The sequence below is a fragment of the Cavia porcellus genome, unplaced genomic scaffold, assembly GCF_034190915.1.
Source record: "Cavia porcellus strain 051 isolate PalLab524CR breed Dunkin Hartley unplaced genomic scaffold, mCavPor4.1 scaffold_16, whole genome shotgun sequence".
NCBI lineage: Eukaryota > Metazoa > Chordata > Mammalia > Rodentia > Caviidae > Cavia > Cavia porcellus.
The window spans coordinates 26,391,636-26,415,119 of record NW_026947499.1 but is presented as its reverse complement, the minus strand read 5'-3'; the positions used below and the strand labels follow the sequence as shown (position 1 = coordinate 26,415,119).

The 23,484-nt window shown below is 39.7% G+C and overlaps 1 protein-coding gene across 2 annotated transcripts in view; it reads right to left on the bottom strand.

Moving 5' to 3' along the window:
- The window catches only part of Pitpnb (phosphatidylinositol transfer protein beta), a 63,086-nt gene extending 41,038 nt beyond the window's left edge, over positions 1–22,048 (bottom strand). For both annotated transcript variants that reach the window (XM_003478350.5, XM_005007289.4), the window contains exons 1-6: positions 21,914–22,048; positions 17,154–17,184; positions 13,759–13,904; positions 4,517–4,608; positions 3,877–3,884; positions 3,309–3,383 (exon numbers count right to left, since the gene is read on the bottom strand). In XM_003478350.5, the coding sequence (XP_003478398.1) occupies positions 3,309–3,383; positions 3,877–3,884; positions 4,517–4,608; positions 13,759–13,904; positions 17,154–17,184; positions 21,914–21,933 (372 nt within the window). In that variant the 5' untranslated portion in view covers positions 21,934–22,048. The remainder of the gene's footprint in view (positions 1–3,308; positions 3,384–3,876; positions 3,885–4,516; positions 4,609–13,758; positions 13,905–17,153; positions 17,185–21,913) is intronic.
- Positions 22,049–23,484: the final 1,436 nt, after the last annotated feature.

Here is a 23,484-nt window from a genome sequence, read left to right as displayed (position 1 = left end):
TAAAAAGTTTCTGCATGTCAAAAGAAATCTCCAGCATAGTGAAAAGAAAACCCACAAACTGGGAAAAGATTTTAGTGAACTCTCTCTCAGACAAGGGACTCTTGTCTAAAACATATAAAGAATTAAAAAAACTCAGACCCCCAAAATTCAAAGATCCAATCCAAAAATGGGCATCTGAGATGAATACACACTTCTCAGATAAAGAAATACAAATGGCAAATAAATACATGAAAACATGTTCATCATCATTGGTCATTAGAAAAATGCAAATTAAAACCACACTGAGATACCATCTCACTCCTGAAAGAATGGCCAGGATCAAGAAAACCAACAACAACAAATGCTGGAGAGGCTGTGGGGAAAAAGGTACTCTCCTACACTGTTGGTGGGAGTGTAGGCCGGTACAACCTTTGTGGAGGTCAGTCTGGAGATTTCTCAAAAAGCTGGGATTGCAAGTCCCATTTATTCCAGCTATTCCACTTCTAGGCATATTCCCAGAAGAACTGAAAGCATCATACCACAGTGATATATGTGCACCTATGTTTATAGTAGCACAATTTGTAATCGCCAGATCTTGGAAACAACCCAAGTGTCCATCAACCAGGAATGGATAAAAAAGTTGTGGTATTTCTATACAATGGAGTACTACTCAGCTATAAAGAAGGATCACATTGAGATATTTATCAATAAATGGGCGCAGCTTGAGACCATACTCATAAGTGAAATAAATCAATCTCACATGTGTGAATATCGAATAGTTTCCCTAATGTGTATGTGATAATCATGATTCCCCATTACGTGGCCTTGAAGCCTTATAAAGTTTTCACTTATTAATTGGAAAGGCTTTATTCTGGGCTGCTTGATATGGAAATATTTGAAGCTATAGTATATGAAGTTTTATTCAAATATTTCAAGGAAAAAGACAGACACTATGGTAACTACGATTTGGTGGTGAAGCACTAGGTTACTGAAACAGTCATGCTTTGACCTGTATTGTTATATTGTTATGTCCTCTTTTATCGCAATCTCTCCCTTATTCATTAAAAAAATTACTTATTTTTTATGGTTTTTTTTAATTAAGGGGAAAAATTTTAAAAATTAGCAGGATATATTAATTTTTTCTGATTTCCTATTAACTTGTTTTGAAGTCCTGTAATAATCCCACGATCTTGTTTTGACTGATTAGACTCTGTTCCGTTCTATATGATAGTATCAAGTTTGAGGGTATAGGCAACTACTTTGAAGGCAATAAGATTCACTAAGATGCCCATTCTGGTTTGACTATTGTCTCCTTTGGAAGTCCTGTAATGTTTACAATGTTTAAGTTTTATTGGTCTTGTTCTCTACTGTTTTGTTCAACTTTATAATATCTAATGAGATAGACAATTCTTTTTAAGGAAACAAGAGGCATTATGGTAACCATTGTTGATAACCTTGTACTCTGTTTTTACATCATGTGCTATGTCTATTGTTGGTTTTGACTGACAGCTTTGTTATGCCATATTTGACTTTATTCTCTTCAAAAAAAAAAAAAAAGTAATAAGAACTAAGGAGTAATAAAACCCAAAATGTGTAAATTTTATTGTAAAAAGGTGAGGGAAAGAAAGTGCTCCAAGGGATACAACTGCAAGTGTGTTGGGGTGTTAAATAGCTGACCATATTAACGTTTTTGGTTGGATCATTGAACACAACTGTTTGCAGTCTCACTGTTTGAATGTCCACTTTGTATGCTTTGATGCTGTGACTTGAGCAACTATCTCTAAGATGATAATGTGTAACCTATTAACTGGTGATTTCTTACTGGTTTTTTTTTTTTTTTTTTTTTTTGTAGTTCTGTATTACTTGTACCCTTACACCGCTTTGTTTTGTTTTTTCTCTTTTTCCTTTTCAATAAAATTTTTAAAAAATTTAAAAAAAAAAAACTTTTCTGAGTTTGAGGCAAACACTGCTAGTCCCAGCACTTTGAAGGCTGAGTCAAGAGGATCACTGCAAGCTCAAGGCCAACCTGGACTACAATGTAAGTTTGAGGCCAGCCTGGGACTACACAGCAAGACCCTGTCTCAAAAAATGTGATTACCCCAAAGTTATTCCTTTTCACTGGGATGGCAACTCTATACTTCATGTTGATCAATCATTTATTTCTGAAAATCTATGAACCAATTAAGAGTTGTTTAAAAAACTGTCAACAGATATGCTTACTTGAAAGCAGGAAATGGCAGATTATATAGATTAAAAAATACCTAATCATCCCTTTAGACCCTATCTTAGAGAGTTATTAAAAAACATAAAATGTCAAATGATCACTTGAAAGAAAACTCAAGTACTGCAAATTGAAAAGTTGAAAGTTCTAACTGGCATCAAGAACAAAACAGCATAACAGACTTGGCTCCTGTGTTATTCCATGGTGGCCCACCTTCATGCTACAGAATGTACTTCTTTTCGTTTTACTTGGCACAAACTTGCTTTGTAGAGCCTGTTTCTTTTCCTACCTTTAATAAAACGTTGCTACCATTAAAAAAAAAAAAAAAAAAAAGCACAGAAAAAGAACAAAATTCACCACAATACTGAACTTTGTATTTCTGTTACAGTGAATCCTAAGTTTGGATAGTAGCTCTCCAACTGGGACTTGCACCAGCAAACAGACTGCTGAGCTCCATCCCGAGAAATTCTGATTCAGTAGTTCTTGTGTGGAGCCAAACTAACGCATTTCTAACAAGTACCCAGAAATGCTTATGGTGTTACGCTACTGCTTCTCCAGGCACACTTTTGAGCATCACCAAGCCAAGGGCACATAAAAAAGTAAGCCAGACACCCTCCCAAGCTCCCCAAAAATCCTTAATGATCACATTTCTTTGAGCCTAGGTGACGTACATCACTTCTCTGACTTCAACTCCTATCCCAGCAAACTGGAATGCAGGTGAAAATCAAAGCAATCAATCCTGCTGCGGTATGGACAACAGCTCTGGCAAACACAGAGATGAAAGCAATCTAACACTAATGGCTAAAATTGGGCTGGAGATTATCTGTGTTCCACACTCTCCCTATTCCAGAGAACTGCTGACTAGAACAGCAAGCTCACCAAAGTACACTCAAGCACCAAGGCAGGGGACAGAGAAAGCACGCTTATGCCCCGCTGCCTGCTTCCCTCACCTCAATCTGACGGGCCTGATGTGACCAGGTGCCAAGCTGATTAACAACGCATCACTTTGCTCACATTCCCAAGTCTGCTTTCTACCATGTTTTCTACATATAGCAATCCCTATTCACAGGAGATTCTACATCTTTTAGTGTAGAAAACTCAAACTTACATTTTCTAATGTTCCCAAGTCCGGTTTGTGCCACGTTTCAATTTTAATGAAGAAGTCATCTTTCATATATTCATTCTGCAGAAAACAACAGAAAAAGGGAAGTGATGTCCCCCAGCTCGGAGGGGCTGTGTCTCCAGAAGCACTCCCAGCACAAGCATGCATGCTTTGATTTTACAAATAGGCCCTCTAACAGTGACACAGTATTAGCTACAGTTCTTACAGACTTGTCACGAAAACTAAATGCTGCATGCTTTTAAACAATTTAAACAATGCCACTTATCATTCAGCATGCAAGGCTAATAAAGAAGCTGGGAAGCCTGGTCAGCAATGTGGCATATAAAGTAGCAAAAGCACAGTAAAATCAACAGGAAGACCCCAAGGCAGAGCTGGGGAGAGCCCGTGCACGCTGCGGAAGTGTGGAGCGCAAGCGGACAGCTGGGAGGGAGGGAGGGAGGGAGGGGCAGGCAGCAATGCGTAGTTTTCATTAAAAAAGTCAACAATGATTGAAAGCAATTATTATGCAGAACAGAATTGAAAGGTGAAGATTATATTACAAAAAGAGTCTTACCGTTACAACTGAGGCACAATGGAGAGGCAGGCAATAAAACAGGAAAATTTTCAGATTAATTGGAGGTAAAACAATCTGTCCCAATATTTTATGTCACAAAGACTAAACTACCTGAAAACACAGAACATTTAGTAGCTTATGCCTTCAAAACAGTTTCTACACAAGTAACACCATAGGATACTTTAAATTACAGAGTCCAAATAAGGTATGGAGAATAACCTAACTTTAGTAATGCTACAGAGAACAGTGCTGTGTAACAAAATACCAGTTAAAGTTAACAGCAACCAACGGGAAACTGTTTAGAAGCCTGTTACATTCCTCCCAGCACGTGGCACAGTTAGTAAAGCACTGCAGAAAGTGCACTAGAAGGCACTTCCGAGCACAGATAACCTTCACTGTGACTTCCACATCCATCTGCTCACCTGAACCAGAAGGGTCACTGGAGACCCAAATGTGGTTGTCACCTGCGGGAGAACTCATGCCCTTCATAAAAATCTCGGGGACACCCCAAAGCAGTGAGCACTCAAGAACCCACAGAAGGCCTGTGAGGTGTACCCTGAAGCTTAAGGTCTCGGCACCCAGCGGCCTCCTTACCCTGGTGCTCAGTGGCAAAGGGCTGCCGGGAAGGGCGCAGGCTTACTTGTTCGACAGTAGGGGTACGAGTTCCAGGCCTTCTCATGAAACACCAAGGAGCCCTCGGGAGCAATCATCCTCACGAATGTAGGGACTTTGCTGTGAAGAGAAATTAGATATATTTTCAAGTATATTATCAATTTTTTTATTGTTGAAAAGAGTGAAACAATAATTAGCAAATGTGATCATGTTCTAAGTTTGATAAAGTATTCAAGACTTTCTTTTTCCTTGAGATAGGGTCCCCCTTCATAATTCAGGCTGGCCTTGAACTCACTGTATAGCCCAGGCTGGCTCTGAACTCAAGCTGATGGATCCTCCCGCATCAGCATCAAGTGTACTGGGAGTATAGGTGTGTGACACCACACCCAACTCCAAAACTACTATCAAGTTTTATTTCCATTCCAAACTAGTACGTGGAAAATTAATGTTAAAAATTATAATTTAGGAACTTCAATTATATAGGTGGCTGTTTTTCACGGAAACAATTCTTTCTTAGCAGCTTTCAATCTTTCCACTAAAGGGAAAACTAACAAATGACTACGCTACCTGCCTGTACATTAATACAACATATTAATTTTCTTATATAGCTAAGACGACACTATTAGGTTCCCTCATACAAAAAAGACTGAGAAAAGAGTATCTCTTTTGATGTACTCTTATTATATTTTACAGAACAGACCAAAAGTAGTGACAATGTGATTGTATAGAAAATGAGAATCGAGCACATCCCAAGTAGAAAATTCTGCATATAGGGGGCTGGGGATTTAGCTCAGTGGTATAAGCACCTGCCTTGCAAGCAGGCAGTCGTGAGTTCTATCCCTGGTACCGATAAAAAGGAAAAAGACAAAAAAAAACAAAAAGAAAATTCTGCATATAGTGTAAGCAATGACCGCCACTCACTGCCTCAAGTATGAACAAACCAAGGGTTAAACACATGATTAATATTCAAATCTAGGAAGCTTGTGTAAATTCCTAACAGGAGCAACTCCAACAGACAGAGGCAGAGAGAAAGAGAAAGATGGATCGATTTATCAATATAACATGAAAACCATATTCATTAACACATAAACAGAAAATCAATCTTGGAAGTCTTCAAAAATAACTGTTTTTACTGACTGGAGCCTACTATCAACACCAGAGGTTCACACAACCTGGACTCAAATCCCAACACTTACAAGTGACAGCCTATTACGTGACTCCTATGAACTTCCTCATGTGCTGAATAGAGTTAGTCTTACCTATCCCAGTCACTAAAGAACTAAATCAGGTGAAAATCCATAATGTATTCAGCACATCATGCAGTACAATAAAAGCTCAAAAAAGGGTATTCATTTTAAATTATGACATGAAGCTAGGTATGTTCACATGCTTTCTTAACAAATTCCAGTAATACTATGAATGAAGTATTATGTCATCATTTCAGATAACCAGCATATAACTGACTTTTTAACTGTCCAAACTACAGTATGTCCTCCAACTTAACCAGTATCTAGTCTTTTTCCACATCACAGCTGGCTTTTTTTTTTTTTTTTTAAAGAACTTTTTGTTTGTGTTGTTGCTGTTGAGACAGGGTCTTGCTCTGGAGTTTAGTCGGGCCTTAGCTCACAGCTTAGCCTGGCCTTACTCTCACAACAAACCTCAGTGCCTCACCCTCCCAAGTGCTGAGTACGCCATTATACCTAGCCTGAGAACTTTCAAATAACTGCTGCTACTAAAGAAGTAATAAACTGTGCAAAAACGGAGCACAGAAACGACTTCTGGCCAGAACTACTCCTGTACTGAAGTCTGGAGACTAAGTACGGTCTACGGTGAAGAGCCTCACTTCTGCAGAGAGCTGTGCAGCAGCAGAGGTGGCACGCACAATCTTTTCCTGTTAGCTCCCAGACATCTGACCTATTGTATGTAACAGATGCGTACAGTTTGCAAATTTCAGTATTCTGACAAACTATCACAGTAAAGCAAAAGTTAACGTACATTTACATATGGCAGTGCAAGTAGATTCCAGGGCCAAAAACGGTTTTGTTTACACACCTTCACACCCTTCACAGATAATAATGAGGAGGGCTAATTCTTTGATGATTTGGTCTTTTCTAATTGTAGAACAATTCAAACTCTAGAAATATGAAGCCAAGATAAATGAAAATAGTATTGCCTTAAAAGTCAAAGAACATCCACCACCAAAGCCTTCTTACATTATTCAAGAACTAGAACTTTTATCTCGTTAATATGAGTGAGGTGTACTTAAGGCACAGCATAAAACATACTGGTAACTGAAGACAAGCTCCAAGGTTTCTGATTCATTTCAGAGAATGACAAACGTCCATTAGTAGTCAGCTGATTAACTCAGAAAGGCAGACCAGAAACAGCTACACAGCTATGTATTGTTAGCTCAGAAGCATATTTTCACAGCCTCCTGAGGAAAGACTTCAACATCTAAAAATGTTCCAAAGTGAAACGTCCCAGACTTTGCTAATCAAAAAAAGGCAGTTACTGATGGCCAACAGGAAGCAAATCTACAGGAAAGTTTTAATGTTTCTTCAACTTGATCCCAATAACTACTGTCTTTCCATCAGGGTATTTTTCCTACCCTATGAATTTCAACATTTCATCTTTGTTTTGATTTAGAATTAAAAGTCCAACTCTATGGGCTTGTTTTGTTCTGAACTTACTTTTACATTTAACAGTAAAACATTACAGATATAGCTCTCCTCAATGAATCTAAGTAAATTAATAAATGGCAAAAATACATAAATGAAGTACAACTTAATTTCGAACCCACCATAAAGGAGAGGAATTTTCATTAATATACTCCTAATCATAATAAATCCTACCAAGGCAGTCCAGGCACGCCATAAAGATGACTGAAAGCACATACATCATTTTTCCATCAGTATCACTCAGGAAGTCACTTTAATAAAATGCAGGAAATAACTATTTTGAAGCTTGGCAAGCCTCAGAAATGGAACACACATAAAATGAATTTACAAAATGGAACCAGACTTTCAAAAACTAACACAGGTAAAGGACATACTCTTCTCCCACAAACTACTGACAAAATGGTGCTCTCTCATATAAGCCAACATTTACAACAGCATGTCCTTCAAGGTAATGAAGGTGCTGAGGACTAAGTAGTATACACCCCGGGATGCCTAAAGGCGTGAAAGCGCTCCAAGAACATCAACTCTTCTCCTGCCTCTGGATGCGCTCTAGGCACATTTAACACTGGTACAAACAGTGTTTGATTCAATTGTGTGGAGGGGAGACAGTGTGAGGTTTCACTTCAGTGTAACAATGGCTCTGCATCTGTTTGTTGGGGGCAAGGCAATTCTGTCACAGTAAGTTCAGGACCACTCTGAACTACCGTGAGATACTATCTCAAAAAACCAACTAATTAACTAACCAAGCAACCAACCAAATAAACTTCAAGGATGTAAACTGTATGTCAATATTAAAAGATGGCTAGATATCAGTATGGAAACAACTGAAAGAATCTGAGAGAAGATGATTAACTTAGATTAAAAAAGAAGCAAAAGAACCATGAGGGGGAAAAAATACAAAAGTGATTTCAAAAATGGATTGATGGGAAGAAATAAAATAACCAGACACAAACTGGTTAACTTCTGGAAAATACAAGACTAAAAAAGGAAAGACTTACAAAAAACAAAGTATTTTTCACCTAACAAAACATACTGAAAGATGAGACATGCCATGGGAAAACAATGTATTTTCAGAAAATATTTCTGGCAACCCGCAGTGTATGTGCCATTGTTGCCCCCTGGCTGACAAGTTTTGAAATTTTGTTGTAGTTTTTCCTTCCTTTTTTCTTTCTTTTTATTCTTGAAATAAAATGGATTTGGGGAAAAACAAAGAAAAATAAAAGAATATATTCCCAGTACAGAATCGCTATTCAGAAGAAATTTTTTTTTCTTTTATTTTTCTGAGACAGGGTCTCATTATGTAATTCAGGCTACCCTTGAACTCACTACATATTCCATGCTGGCCTTCGACTCATGGCAATCCTTCTGCCTCAGTCTCCCAGGTTCTGGAATTACAGGCATGCACCACTACGCCAGGCAGAATTATGGAAAATTTAAGACTGAACTATCTACCTAGAAAAAAAAGTGTGTCTGTGATGGCTAATCTTCAACTCAAGAATGAGTTTTCATATTTAGCTACTATTTATTTCTTACTTGCACAAAATGCTCACTCATGTAAAACATCATATTTAATTTAAGTTTGAATTTTTATATGTTTTAAGCTTATCATTTTAAAATATAGTTTAAATTCCTGGCACATGACTCTTTTTTGATTACAAAAATGAACTCTTACCTTGAAACCACATGACATTTTAAAACAATTTTTCAGTAAAACATTTTTTGTTTCAACCTTTGGAAAACAGGGCCATTCTGGCACTGGCAAAGCATAACAAACTTCAGGACCGACTGGAGACGGTAAAGACGTAACTCTCATGAACTGACAAAAGAATAAAGCTGACTTCCCACAAGACAGGAAAACGTAAAAATCTAACAAAAAGGACTGAGCAGTGGGTTCATACAGGGAGGTTTCAGGAGAGCTAGAAGCTTTTCTCTGAAATAACCATCTCAAATTTGCAACAGATTTCCCTAAAATTCTTCAAAATTCTCTAGTAGCTGGGCGTGGTGGCGTATACCTATATACTCTATAGTCCCAGGACTCAGGAGGCTGAAGCAGGTGGATTGCTGTGAGTTCAAGACCAGCCTGAACTACATAGTGAGAATGTCTCAAAAGAAATTCTCTACTTAGAAAACCCTCTTCTCCCTCACCAGCATTCAGTGTGTATTAAAGAATTTCTGTGGAGAACAGGGTACAAGATGACAAATACGTATACATACATATGGAAAAATACTTGGTCCAATGTTAAAATGAATAGAAGGGACAAAAAATGAGTTCAGGACGAAAAGTCAGTATGCATTTAAGTAACCAAACAACGTCTACACAGCTCAGAAACACCAAGCAGATTAGAAAAGGCCTAAACATCAGAAGAAAAATGTCCAGCAGGTGGACAAAACCTGGGGCAGGTTATCTCTAGAGAAGACAGAAAAAGACAATGGCTTACTTAGTGCCAGATCTTTATTCTGGAGGGAGCTTTAACAATTGGGAGAATGTGAATATTCCTGAGTACCTTAAGTTTAACTTTACTTTGGACGTAAGACTTTAAAGATGTAAGAAACGAGACACGGTGAGCCTGTGGTTCTGGAGAATGTCTAGGCGAGCGCTTCAGGAAGCACTTCAGGAAGGGAAAGTATTCCCACCTTCCACAGGGCACAGGAACAGCCAAAGTGCTCACGACGGCTGGTTCTGCAGTCACAGCGCCTGCCTGGGTTCACGCACTATCTCTGCCACTAACGCGCAACAAGACAAGAGGCCAGCTACTAAGATCTGAGGAAAACAGACACTTGAAATGTTCCCTCTATTTTCCTAGTACCTTCTCAAGATTGTTTCTCAACCTTCGGGCTGAGATTAAGTATATAAATCTTACCAAGAAGTATTTTGCAAAAATGGGAAAGTATACACTGGCCAGATTCCAGAGACTGGTTACCACTAGATAAAGTGACTCTGAATTTCAAACATCTCAAATGGAAAACAAGGTCTTGGTTGCTTTAGCCAACTTTGTGATTCTACTGACACTTTCAAGGGCAGTGCACATCGCTTGGACTAACTAATTTAGTAACACTAGAAAAGGAAATACATGTTAAGGCCCAAATTTAACTTTCTCAGAGACAGCACTATAAACTCTGCACGGACGGCGGGCACACCTTCACAAGCTAACCTGAAGCTATCCTTAGGAAGCGGAAGTATTAAGGGGCTGTACCGCCAGGCTTGCCCTAGGACCAAGGTCTTTCTACAGTGTGACAAGGCCTTAGGCCTTACCAGGAACGGTTCTTCACCTTCAATAACATGGCTGTACTGTGGCTAACGTGCTTCCTACTTAACGCTGATGAATTGAATGCACACACTTGCTTGCCCTTGCTCCAGCTGCCGTTCTCCCTCCCAAACTACATCAGCAACTGGTCTGTGCAGCGCTGTCACCACTAGACAGGTTTTTAGTTTTTTCTCACTCTTACTGCGTGCTTACCACTTGTCACACTAACTGAGGCCCACTCCTGCCACACACTTCACTTTCCCCCTCTGTGTCTCGTGATTCTATCCACAGTGCTATCTTTTCTTTTTAAGGGGGTGGGGAATCAAACACTCATTTCCATCTAGTCAGTCCTCCTCTCTCCCTCTTCATGGAGACACGCCCACTGGACTCCAAGCGCTGGAGTTGCCTCTTATGATCTAAAGGGGAGCAGAAGTCAGAGTAATCACATCCACCACATTCACACCATAGGCTGTGTGACCTGGAATAAGCCTGTTCCTTAGTAAATGCTCATGTACACTCTGCATACTGCCTATTTCTCCAGACTGTAACAAGAAAAGAGTGCACAGAAGAGGTAAAACCAAAGGCTCCCATGGAATGATTCAGCTCCATCTGGGAATAAAGAAGCTATTCTAGAAGCCCAAGTGTGCAGGAAGGCTAGTCCCCCAAAAAGCAAGACTTTCCTTTATTTAATCCACTAAAGGCCTGAGAGTAGAATTCAGAACCTCTAGCCCAAATAAGATCTGGAGTAAAAATATCACTTGGACTAATCATATTTATAGTCTTCAACCGAAGAATCTCATGATTTATGGCTGAGTGTGATCTAAATCAGATGTTTTAAAACTGATAATGAACAGTTTTCTCCTCATAAGAATGAAATAACCCCAGCACTCGGAGGCTGAGGCAGGAGGACTGCTGTGAGTTCAGAGACCAACTTGGACGACATCACAGAGTTCAAGGCCAGCCTAAACTACAGAATAAGATCCTGTCTCAAAACCTAAACAGGAACAGTGACACGCGCAGGCCACTGCCACTGGGAGGCCAGCCAGACCCTAGCCCCTTCTGGCGCACAGCTGGGAAGCAAGAGCTAACCCCCACCCTGCAAGCAACCGGCTGCTCCGGAGAAACACAGGCTGCAATGATGGCTACTGAGATGAAATGCAGTGATGCTTGGGGTGTTTGGTGTTTCACTGACTCTGCAGGGCGAGGGCCAGTGATCACCTATTCAGAGGATCACGGTACAGTGTGGCATCTATGGATGATCTTCTCAAGGTGGTAGTCATTGTTAATTCCGTATTATCTTGTTTGGAAGTCCTGTACCATTTTCATTATTTTGTTGGGTTGGGTTTTATTCCATTTTGTTTCGTTTGATTTTGTTGTATCTAATGGCCTGGGCAGCTATCTCAAAGACAGCAAGACATATTACAGAAGCCATTTTGGATTTACTACTGTCTTGTTTTGAAGTCCTTTATTGCATGCATTGTTTTGTTTTTATTGGTTCTATTCTGTTTGTTTGATTTTTACTATGTCTGAAGGTCTCTGCACCTACACGGAAGACAATAAGATGCATTATGTTAACAATTGTTGACTCTGTGTTGTTTTGAAGTCCTGTGTCACACTGGTTTGTTTTGATTGGCTTTATTCTGTTTTATTTTGCTTGGTCTTATTCCCTTTAAAATAAAATTTAAAAAATAAAAACAAAACAAATTAAGAGTAAAAATTTTTACTCTTTAATTTTAGAGTAAAAGTTTAAAAGCTCATCCTTCCTCCCATCACCAAGTGATAAATAGTCTTAACATCTTAGCAGTCCATCGTTGTCTTAACCACTCAGCCACCTCGTCAACCATTCTTAACATTTCAGGAAATCTCTTTCTAGGATTTTTTCTGATTGGTTTGTGATTCCCCTGCCTCAGCCTCCTTAGTAGCTGAGATTACAGGCATTCACCATTACACTAGCCTTACTATGTTTTTGAAAAGCTGTTAGGTGTTTTAAAAGCATGAAACATGAAACTTAAAATCTGTCCATGTAGTATTATCAAACATTTCCCCAATATTACAACATTCAGCTGTCAATCAGAATATTATGAATCTATTTGAAATTTATTCACACATAGAATAGCATCTAAAAAGGATGCCATGGCCAGTAGAAAATTTCACATATTAAACTAATTCCAAGAAAGAGTTCAGTGTTTAAGAAAAACTGTTAGCAAAATTCAATTAATGAGTAAACAAACTTTAGAAAAAGAAAGCTGAGTATACAAAAATAAATTCAGGGGCTGGGGATTTAGCTCAGCAGCATAAGCACCTGCCTTGCAAGCAGGTGGTCGTGAGTTCGATCCCCGCTACCAATAAAAATGAAAAAGACAAAAATAAATAAATAAATAAATTCAATACCGTCACTATTATACAGACTATGCCATCTAAAAGGTCAAAATTTTATCTCAACTGACACTTGTATTTCTCAAGTGAACTATACAACAAAAACAAGGAAATGCAGACCTCAATGATACAATTATAAGCAGTAGAGTTTAACTGAGAAAAACACAAAACAATACGGATACACACAACCAATCTACAACTTTACAATACTCTTTACAATTGTATAAAATATCACATCCTTTTCATCCATTCTTCATTCAATGGGCACTTGTTTCCAAGATCTGGTTATTACAAATTGTGCTGCACATGTACAAATGGGTGCACATATACAGCTGTAGTAGGATGTTTTTAACTGTTCTGGGAAGTACTGCCTTTGCTATTCTAGGTCTTCTGGTTCCAGATGAATTTTAGCATTAGAGAGACAGTATTTGTAAAAGACACTAGAAAACATTTATAATCCTTAAGAAAACCTACCATTTAGGGAATAGCTAGGTAAACTAAAACTTTTTACTCAGCTTTAAAAGGAGTCACATGGATATTCAATAAAAACGTGGAGGATATTCACAATATATCCTTACATGAAAAAGCAAGCTGTATAGTATGAGTCTATTTGTAAAACACTAAAAATGACACAAGTGATTTATCTCCCTGGGTGCTTACTGCTTTTAAATCTTTGTCTTTGTAAAGAGAATGATGCAAGAGGATTATCCCTAAACTATTTCAAGTGTTTCTTTGATTATGGATGCTTGATAGCTAGTGGTGAAGGACAGAGAAGTTATAGACTTCTCTGTTGCTTTAATTTTTATTATGCAGGTATACGTTACTTCTATAATTTAAAAATAACCAGGGTGGGAGGTCTTCTGAACAAATTAATACACAGTACACCACACTGAAATGTAACAAAGTACCTCACCTTGTGAGACAGGCATTACATTATTAGTCATGGCATCAAATACGAACACTCCACTTACCTCTTTAGGTGGTAAATTTTGTGTGTAAATTGTCCCTTTTCTCCATCCTTCTCATAAGGCTCGTTCTTCAGGACTTCAATTCCTTCACCACCACCAGTCTCATTCTTACTAGCCTCTGCGACAGAGTAAAGTTGTCCGACCTGATACTGAAATTTCAGAGTAGAGTTTTAACAAGTCTGTAGTAACTGCAGAAACTTCTTGTGCTAAAATCTTACTAGAAGATACAGAAAGTGTATCTCTGACCAGTCACCACCTATATTCTTTATGAAAACATGACTCAAGTTAGAAATTAATGTCTAAAAAAGCAAACACCAGCTAACACAGCTTTAACTAACTATATATTTTACAGGATTTTCATTATTCAAACCATTGCCAGTTAAAAATACTCTGTGGCTTTAATATGTACTGTCCATTCACCAAGAAGCCTTCCTGACATGTGGTTTAATTTCTGAACAAGGCACACCTGCACTCTCCAAGTCATTTTCACTTCTGTTATATCTCAGTTTCACAACATTCTCAGGAAGGTATGACAAGAATGCAACTGTCACTTTGTAAATTAAAGCTGAGCAACCAGAATTTTGACCTTATTAACAAATAGGAAAGAAATAAAGTAGAACAAAAGCCCGGTGATCCAAAGAGCTGTAACAGTCCAAATTTCAGTAAACTTGTGACTTGTATATGACATGCCCAATTTGGTCCTTGCTCAGTTTAACAGAAACAGCACTGAGTAGCCAGGATCAGAACTTTTAAACAAAGTTGCTTAGTAAACATAAACTTTTAAGGTACTATAAGTACACAAATATTACCATAAAAGGCAGGAAATTGCAAGAGCAGTATCTGTTTCATTTTAAATGAACCAAACTTTTTCCTGGTTTTTTTTGTTTTGTTTTGACCTTTTTGAGGCAGGGTCATTACGCAGTTCAGGCTGGCCTTGAACTCACTTGGTAGGCCAAGCTGGCCTCCAACTTACAGTGATCCTCCTGACTCAGACTCCTGAGTGCTAGGATTACAGGTGTGCAACCCCAGGCCTGGTCAAACCAAATTTTTAGTGGTATGCATCAATACTCAGTATTGTTCTGTATCGCCAGCAGATCCCGACAGGTAAAGCAAATTCCCATGGTCTCCAACTTGTTTCATGACCAAACCCTGGCATGATCTCCAATCTCTCCTGCTCTGCAAATCTGACTAAACTTTTTTCCAATGAAGACAGCCTAAAAAGTATCTTCCCTCTTTATTAAGTATGCACAAAGAAAAAGCACAAAAACCTACCTCTTAGAATCTGTAATTCAAAACTAACTTTTTCTGGATAGTGGGGATTGAACCCAGAGCCTTCACACTGTGCTACACCCTACACTTTTAATTTTGAGATAGACCCTTACAAAGTTGCCAAGTTGCTCAAGCTGGACTTGAACGTGTGATCCTACCACTTTTGTATACAAGTGTACTATGATTACAGGTTTATGCTATCACAACTGGCTTAAAGTTTTTGAGAGGAAAAAAAATGAGTCACCTTAAGCTCAGGCAACATTCCTATGTAAAAAGGATATCATAGAGATAGGCTATCTTGCAAATTAACTTTTAAAAACACACACAGTTGTAGTCAATTTAGAGGGATTTGGGACCAAATAAATATTTTAAGTGCTCCCAAAATAAGTATGTTGGGATTTTAGACTTCAGAAGGCTCTTTCCTCTTTTAGAGGTTTTCCATGACCTAACACTACAGTAAGTCTAGTAATGCCATGCTTAAGTCCTTCAAAATATACTTTTTAATACTGTGATATTAAAAAGATTAAACAAGATTAAATTTTAAAACAAGATTAAAATGTCTCTAAACCAAAAGTTAAATTTGATCTTGATCAGGAATACAGTAACAAAAATGTACACAGAAACATCTAAACAACTGTATTTTAAAAAGTTGTTAGCGAACTGACAATTTGTGGTATGCTGCTATGTTTTTCTCTTGTTGTAAGAATAACTTAAGAGACAAGAGCCGTGCTTATTAAATCTTGATATAACAAAAAGCTGAGAAGATTGTTTGAGTGATACTGCAAGATCCAGAGACTTTAACAACTTTATTCAACCAGGGAAAACCAAAAGGAAAACAATCTAACGATGTCAAGTTCCACACAGGAATTTAAACAATCAATTGCGCAAATACAGTAAAACACAGTGCCTGGTTCACGTTCAGTGTATTATAACACAGTGCAACCTCGGGCAGCACTGAGGCATCTACAGCTGTGTCCACGTGCGCACTAAACAGTGTCGGGCAGCTACATCTTTTTAGTTCCTGCACTTCCCCGGTTACCGGGTTGCGCCATCTCATTTCCAGTTCATTGCTCTGCTCTGCCGCCAGCCTTAGGGAAACCAGGTAACTGGCTGAGTAGGAGCTACCTGCAACCTCCGGGGCCCAGCGGGGTTTATGAATTCTACACACACCATATCTTACTCAGCCAGCTTTTCTACCTTTGTCCTCAGTTTGGCGGTCTTACAACTACCTACAAGTACAAGACATAGACTCTCTATAGATGACGTATTTCTACATCAAGGGCAGATCAAATAAAACAAGCTCTCACAGTTAATAGTAGTCAGAACATGTCTGGAATACTTTTTTCAAAGTGACAACTCTAACACATGCAATGATTAGGCCAGTTGGTAAAGAAGTCTAGAAGTTCTGTAATATGACACCAAATGACAGTGCTGGAAACATTTAACACTGTGACCGTCTAAAACAGAATAAAAGGCATGGTGGTACACACCTGTAATCCCAGTATTCGGGAGGCTCAGGCAGGAGGGTCTCCATGAGTTCGAGGCCAGCCTGGGCTACAAAATGAGTTCAAAGCTAGCCTGAACTACACAGCAAGACTCTGTCTCTAAATAAATACATAAATAACAGGGATTAAAGGTCTTGCTGGGGAGGTACCTGAGTTGGCAGGGAGAGCTGCCATAAGAAAACAAAAGGATTACAAAGAGTAAGACAGAGCAGGCCTAATTCCTACTGCTAAAGTTAGATGAAGTATCAACAATATCCAACAAGCCCAGAAAAGCAGCTTTTGATTTAAAGTAATGACAAATATTTAAAATACCCTACAGTACTCATATATAATAAAAACTTACAATACATAGTATCCTACAGTATAGGAAGTTACTTCTCTCAACAAATAAAAAGGTGTTTAAATTCAGGCTGCAGTCTCATTTCTCTGGGATGGTACAGAAAGAATTCCTGCCCTGGTTATATTACTTTTTTTAGACTCTTCCAAAAAAACACAGAATAAAAGAAATTCATTTGTCCTTTATGATCCGTGATGTGTTGAAAAACAAATATTACAAAGATGTGTGTTCAGATGAACATACCAAAGTAAATTACACCAATAAAAAGTTGCAGAAGAGAAACTTACCTCCTGAACAGAACACGGCAAAACCACACGGCTGAAAAAACAAAAAAGAATATGTATTTCACATAAAGTGGCTTTAAATATGTATCTTCAGACATAAAGGAGTTTATAATTTAAATCCAAGACACCACTGACAGAACTCTTTAAATTCAGAGACACAAGAAAGCCATTATGGAAGACATCTTTCCAGTGCCCACTGCCAACATCCGTTACAAGTTATTAAACTGTAAAAATAAAAACTACCACTCCAGGATCACAGTGTTCATTTGCGTTGAACATCCTCATGGTACCCAGAACCCCAAAGGAGTAGTTGCAGTGATTCTTGTGAGGAGCAAGGAAATGAAACAAACTAAAACTCATCACTGAAAACTGTACAGCACATCTGTTCTTTGTAAATTGGCTACTTAGTTGTCCTTCTGAGATGTTGAATATCTGTATTCACTACCTATATACTGTGCATTTTTAAGATGCTTCTCACAGGATACACATCTTGAATTCCCTGAGCAAATGCTTGTCCAAATTGTTCCTTCACTACCCAAGTATTCAAGTCTAATAAGCTAGTAATAAGGGCTCCTTCAGAATTAAGAAAAAACTTTAAGGAAACCACCTGAAGCCTTACAAATAGAGTAACCTTTTCCAGGATAGAGTCAATTTTTATGTTTTTGATTCTGTTCAACGGAATGCATTACTAAACACATCAAATGGATACTTGTAGGCTGGTGGCACATGCCTGTAACCCCAGGACTCAGGAGGCTGAGACAGGAGGATCCCTGCAAGTTTGAAGCCAGCCTGGGCTACAAAGTATGTTTAAGGCCAGCCTGAACTACATGGTGAAACCCTGTCTCAAAAAAAAAGGTTCTTTTATACTTTCATTTTATTCAAAATACAGATGAATTTTAAAAAACTGCAATTTATTATTTTATCAGAAGACTACATTTCACCTCTAGACTTTAACAAGGAAATCTTTTAATACTTTCACCATTAACTTTTTTTACCATCAATTCCAAAAAAATCAAGGCCTCTTCCACATATCAACTATGTATCAACTGTCTCACAGTATCTGGCTTTCTAGAGAGAGCATATCCCCCATCCCAGCCCTCCTTAAACTTTTAAGAGGGAAAAGGGAACAAAAAACCCTCACAACCAACTCAATTCACATTTTGTAGAAAACTCCCAATGGTTTTATTCATTTTTACTTTTTTTTTTTTCAGCTGCCTTCTCTCTTTTTACTTTTCTCTATGAGATATTTAGTTTGTATGACCAACAGTTTTTTTCAACACAGACATTCTTGGTCCATTTTCTCTACAAAAATATGAAATAATACAATCCACATTACAGTTAAGCTTACATTTCAGCTATATGCTCCACCTTTCTCTTTTTATTCTCAAATATCTAAGTTTGAATGCTCACCTAAAAACAATGAATATTCCCAAATACAAGTAACTAATTTCTATTCTCATAAAGAACAAATTTGTCCACCAGGTATAAGAGTGCTCGCCTGTAATCCCAACTCAGGAGGCTGAGGCAGGAGGATCTCTGCCAGACTGAGACTAACCTGAGGTACAAAATAAGCTTAAGGCCAGCCTGAACTGCATAGTGAGATCCTGTCTCAAAAAGACAAAAAAGGGGCCGGGGATTTAGCTCAGCAGCATTAAGCCTGGCAAACAATAAGGTCATGAGTTCAATTCCAGGTACCCACGCACCACCCGCCACCAAAAAAAGCAAATCTGTTGTTCCTCCGGAAGCAAAAATCCCTAATCCTAATCATTTTAGCTGTCCCCTCAGAGCACAGTTTTGCTCACTGCCTCAGTAAGAGACAAACTGAGAGATGAGACACTAGAAAAATATAGGACTTGGACACAATGGAAAGAAATGTATTAATCAGAAAGTTCGTTCCAAGAGCTAAGGGATGTAACTGCAGGTGACCTGAAGAAGACATCTGTAGCCGAGAGAAACCCTGAGAAGCAGGAAGATGAGAAAGCAGCCTTTTGGGAGGCTCCTAGAGCATTATTCAAAAAGGTCTGACCCAAAATGTGGAACTGTAGAGAAAAGGGAAGCGGGAAAAGTTTTCCGTGAAGTTTCCAAAAGACAAAGAATCACAGCTGAGAATTTAGCAAATACTCACTAGCAGAAAGATCCCCATTTTCGTTTAACAACACTTGCAGAGAAACTTCTTTCACAGAAAGAGATTACAACTTTCTAATTTAAAACTTCTGATACAAGGGGCTGGGGATTTAGCTCAGCGGCATAAGCGCCTGCCTTGCAAGCAGGCAGTCGTGAGTTCGATCCCTGGTACCGATAAAAAAATGAGAAAGACAAAAAAAAAAAAACAAAAAAAAACTTCTGATACAAGACAATCTTAAAAAGGTGAAAGCAGAGTAGGAGAAACAATTCTATTCAACAGCACTGAGTATTTTCACAATTCTACAGCACATGTTGTACTAGAAACACTTAAGAAACAGTCTCCACCTGAAAAAAAAAGTCTAGATGGGAAAAAAAATCTGAAAGACACACAGGAAGAATAAATATCAAAAAACAATGTTCCACTCTTAGGAAAAATAGACTTTAGGCATATCTCAACATTTGTTACATTAGCACACAAATTTACATCATGAAGGTAAAGCATGGCATGCAAATTCCCAGTGGGCACTGCTTTAGAAGACTTAGCTTGGTACTACCACACAGCAGACAAAGGCATCTGCTGAACACTTAATTCACATTTTTAGAAGGAGAACGTTAACTCTAATCAAATGACTAGATATCTGATCTAGAATCAGTTCCCTTAATTCGGGCCATATGGCTTGCGCCAAGTTCATTTCTGTCATCTTAACTCCTCCATTAGTCTTGGTATCCGCCACTATGTTCATAACATAGGTATCAGAGTAATAAATGGTATCTGCATGATACATTGTTAGAAAACACTTGGAAGAAAAAACTTACAGAAACCCAAAGTTCAGTACTAGGAATAAGTTTTAACTGTAAAACTTTACAGCAAAAAGCAAAACTGTGCTTTCCAGGATCCGTCACTGACAGATGCTGTAATCTTCCATCAATTCACCTAACTGATATATGTGCAAGAACTACTCTGAAAGACAAAAGAGTGAGCAATACAGACAAATTCATGGAGCTCACATGTAGTAGAGACTACAGCTAGCACATAAATTCCCAGAGGTGAAAGAAGACCTCGGAGGAGGAGAGCTGGTGAGCTGAGGAAGAGCACTTCAGACAGAGCAAAAACGCAAAGATCCTACATTAAGTTTACATATTTGTAGAGTAGCAGTGGAAGAGGAAGAAAAACCAAAGTGAGACTTGAGTGGCCAAAGGAAAAGTAGTAAATGAGATCAGAACAGAAAACATACGTAAGGTTTTGCAAGGCAGTTTTAAACCAAAAAGTACATGAATCACTTTTTTTTTTTCCTGCCAAGTCACTAAATTGCCTAGGCTGGGCTTAAATTTGCCATAGTGTTGCCTTGCTGGAATTATAGGACTGCTCACCATGCTTGGCTACTAATGATAAAAGGGACATAACACACCAAAAATAAAGTGTCTGACGTGGCATGTTTCTAACCTACGCACCTGGGAGGCTGAGACAGGAGGATGGCGGTGAATTCCAGGTCAGACTGGGCTGCACAGGGCGCTCAAGGCCCACCTGAACTACATAGCAACTCTCTTAAAAACACCAAAAATGCTAGGGATAAAAGCTCAGTGGCACAAGCACCTGCCTGGCAAGCACAAGGTCCTGAGTTCGATTTCCTGGTACCAAAAATAAATAATAAATTCTTTAAGTCAAAGCATTTTCTACTTCAGAATTTAAAGTGAGCCAAGTGTGGTGGTACATGCCTGTAATCCCAGCACTAATGAGGCTGAGGCAGGAGGATCGCCAGTCTAGGCTACAAAGTGAGTTGTAGGCCAACCTAAATGACACAGTGAAACCCTGCCTCAAAAAATAAATAAATAAATAAATAAACAGGCCATACTAAAAACCCCTAGTTACCCAAGATATATTGAGGACAGGAACCAAGTTTGTTTGACACTCGGGACACTGAGTGTCAACCAGACGTTTCGCGACAAGAAAATTCCTTTGCCCATCTGTTGTTCAAGCGTCTTGCACCTCACCTCAACCCTGTTAAATGGTTGGTGCCCCGAAAGTCGTCTCATCTTAAAGATGAGGAAACTGAGATTCTGGATAGAGAAATGGCTCTCTTGTCAAGTCAACTGACCAACCAAGGGAGGGTGGGTTTTGCAGGTTTCGGCTCCAGCTGGAACTCTAGGGCGCCAACGTGCCGACACCAGTGCTGCCCGCCTTCACCTGGCGATCTCTTGTCCCGCGGGGTATGAGCAAAACTCCACCCCAGACGACAAATCACAGTCAGATCATCCCGCCCACCCCATCCTCGTATTACAGGCCGGTCCCACCCGTGGGCCTGAGGGTGGGCCCAGAACAACAGGGGTGGCAGGGACAGGGGAAGAGGCTGGCCCCGACGGAAACTCTGGCCGCACCTTCCCAAGCCACACGCTGGGACCCAGACCCAGCAGCCCACGCCCCAGAAAAGGCGGCTCTGTTACCATGGTAACCCTTGGGGTTCCAGGGCGCACCGCGCAGGGTCCGGGAGTGGTTCGGCTTACTTGCCGGGGGTGGGGGGCCGCCGGAAGCGACCGGCCCGGGACTAGCTCTGTCTTACAAACATATGCCCATTTTTCAGCCAATGAACCGCCCACCACCGTCGTTTTAGACTCCCGCTCGCGCCCACGGATCCACTCACAATTCTTTAATCACCACCATCTTCCTGGAACCCCCTTACAACTGCCGCTGCTACCTCTCCCGCTGCCGCCGCCGCCGCCGCCGCCACCACCACTACCGCCTCCCAAAACGCAGGCGCGGCCCCGCCTACCTATCCGGGAGTAACAACTGCGCCTGCGCGTCCACACCCTTCCGCCGCGACCCGTCGCATCAGCGCGCACTGGGTGGCTAGCTCCGCCCAGTTCCACGCCCATCCGGAGGACACGAGGTCTCTATTGCACCTGCGCGGTTCGCCCGCGTGCGCGCGCGGTTCTGCCGTGCCTGCGAATCTCGGCGCGCGCACGCCGACGGGTCTGGTGGGCTCCTCCCTACAGCCTGAATCGGTCTGAGCATCTGTGTAGTCTGCGGCGAGTGTTCCGGTCGGTTTCCTGGAAGGCGTTAGGCGGTGGCCTGTACTGTACTGTCTCACTGCTTTGAGAAGAAACCTGTCTTCTTGACCGACGCCTCACTTAAAAGTTCTCTGGAAGCTGACAACGTGGAGTTCTGTTACCCTCCCTGGCTTTGTCGCCTCAGATTCCGCGGGAACATGTTATTAGAAAGCCAGAACCTGGTTTTTAGGCCTAATATTTTTAGTTTCCTGCCCTGCATCTTTAAACTTAGCATAGGTAGCCTCTGCCAAGAGGGTCAGTTGAATCAAATTCTACGAGTCGCATACAGCCGTTTATTTTATCACTTATATGTGATTTGGGGGCGAAGAGCTCATTGTAAAAGTCATCAGTTTTACTATGGCAAACCAAAAGATTTGTGAACACAAGCACGTGTGCCATTTTATGCACTGATTGATGTAACAACTCTGGTCGAAGAAATTTGAAATCTTTTACCTGGTTTAGCCTGGTTTTTTTTACCCCTAAAATGTAGATATTCTTAATTAGGGGTCCAAAGTTTTTGTAGGGACGCCAAGGGAACTTATGAATGGGTGAAATTACATACATAATTTCTACACACATTTTTCCAGGAAAGGCCTTGCTTACTCTGCCTTTTTCCATTCCTTTTTTCCTTTCCCCCATTCCAGGGTGATATTGGTTGAGATTATTTCCAGGAAAACTAGAAATATTCCCAAGAATGTGTCAGTTGTGCTAAACATCAGGGCTTAGATCATAAGGCTGTCGCGATGTGGGAGAGAGAAGGTTGTAAGAGCTGGGCCCCAGAATCCTTTGCGTTTCCACTTAAAGGTGCAGATGTCTCGAATAAATGATGGTCTCTGAGAGACTAGAATTATGCATCTAGAAAAGAAAACTAATATAAAAAGTAAGAAATCTATGCCACATTTAATGAATGAAAGTTTAAGTATACAAAGCACCTATGTTACTCATTACCTAACCTATTATAGGGTTTTCAGTGAATGGGAACCATTTAAAAGTTCAGAAAACAGGGGCAGTAATTTAAGATAAGTCTCTTAAGGTTATTGCTACTTTATTATCCTAATGCATAAATTAAAAATTCATGCATATGGATATGTGCTCTGGTATCATTGACTGTAATAACATCCTTTACCTACAGTACATAATACAGATTACAGTTCTGTGTTATCAC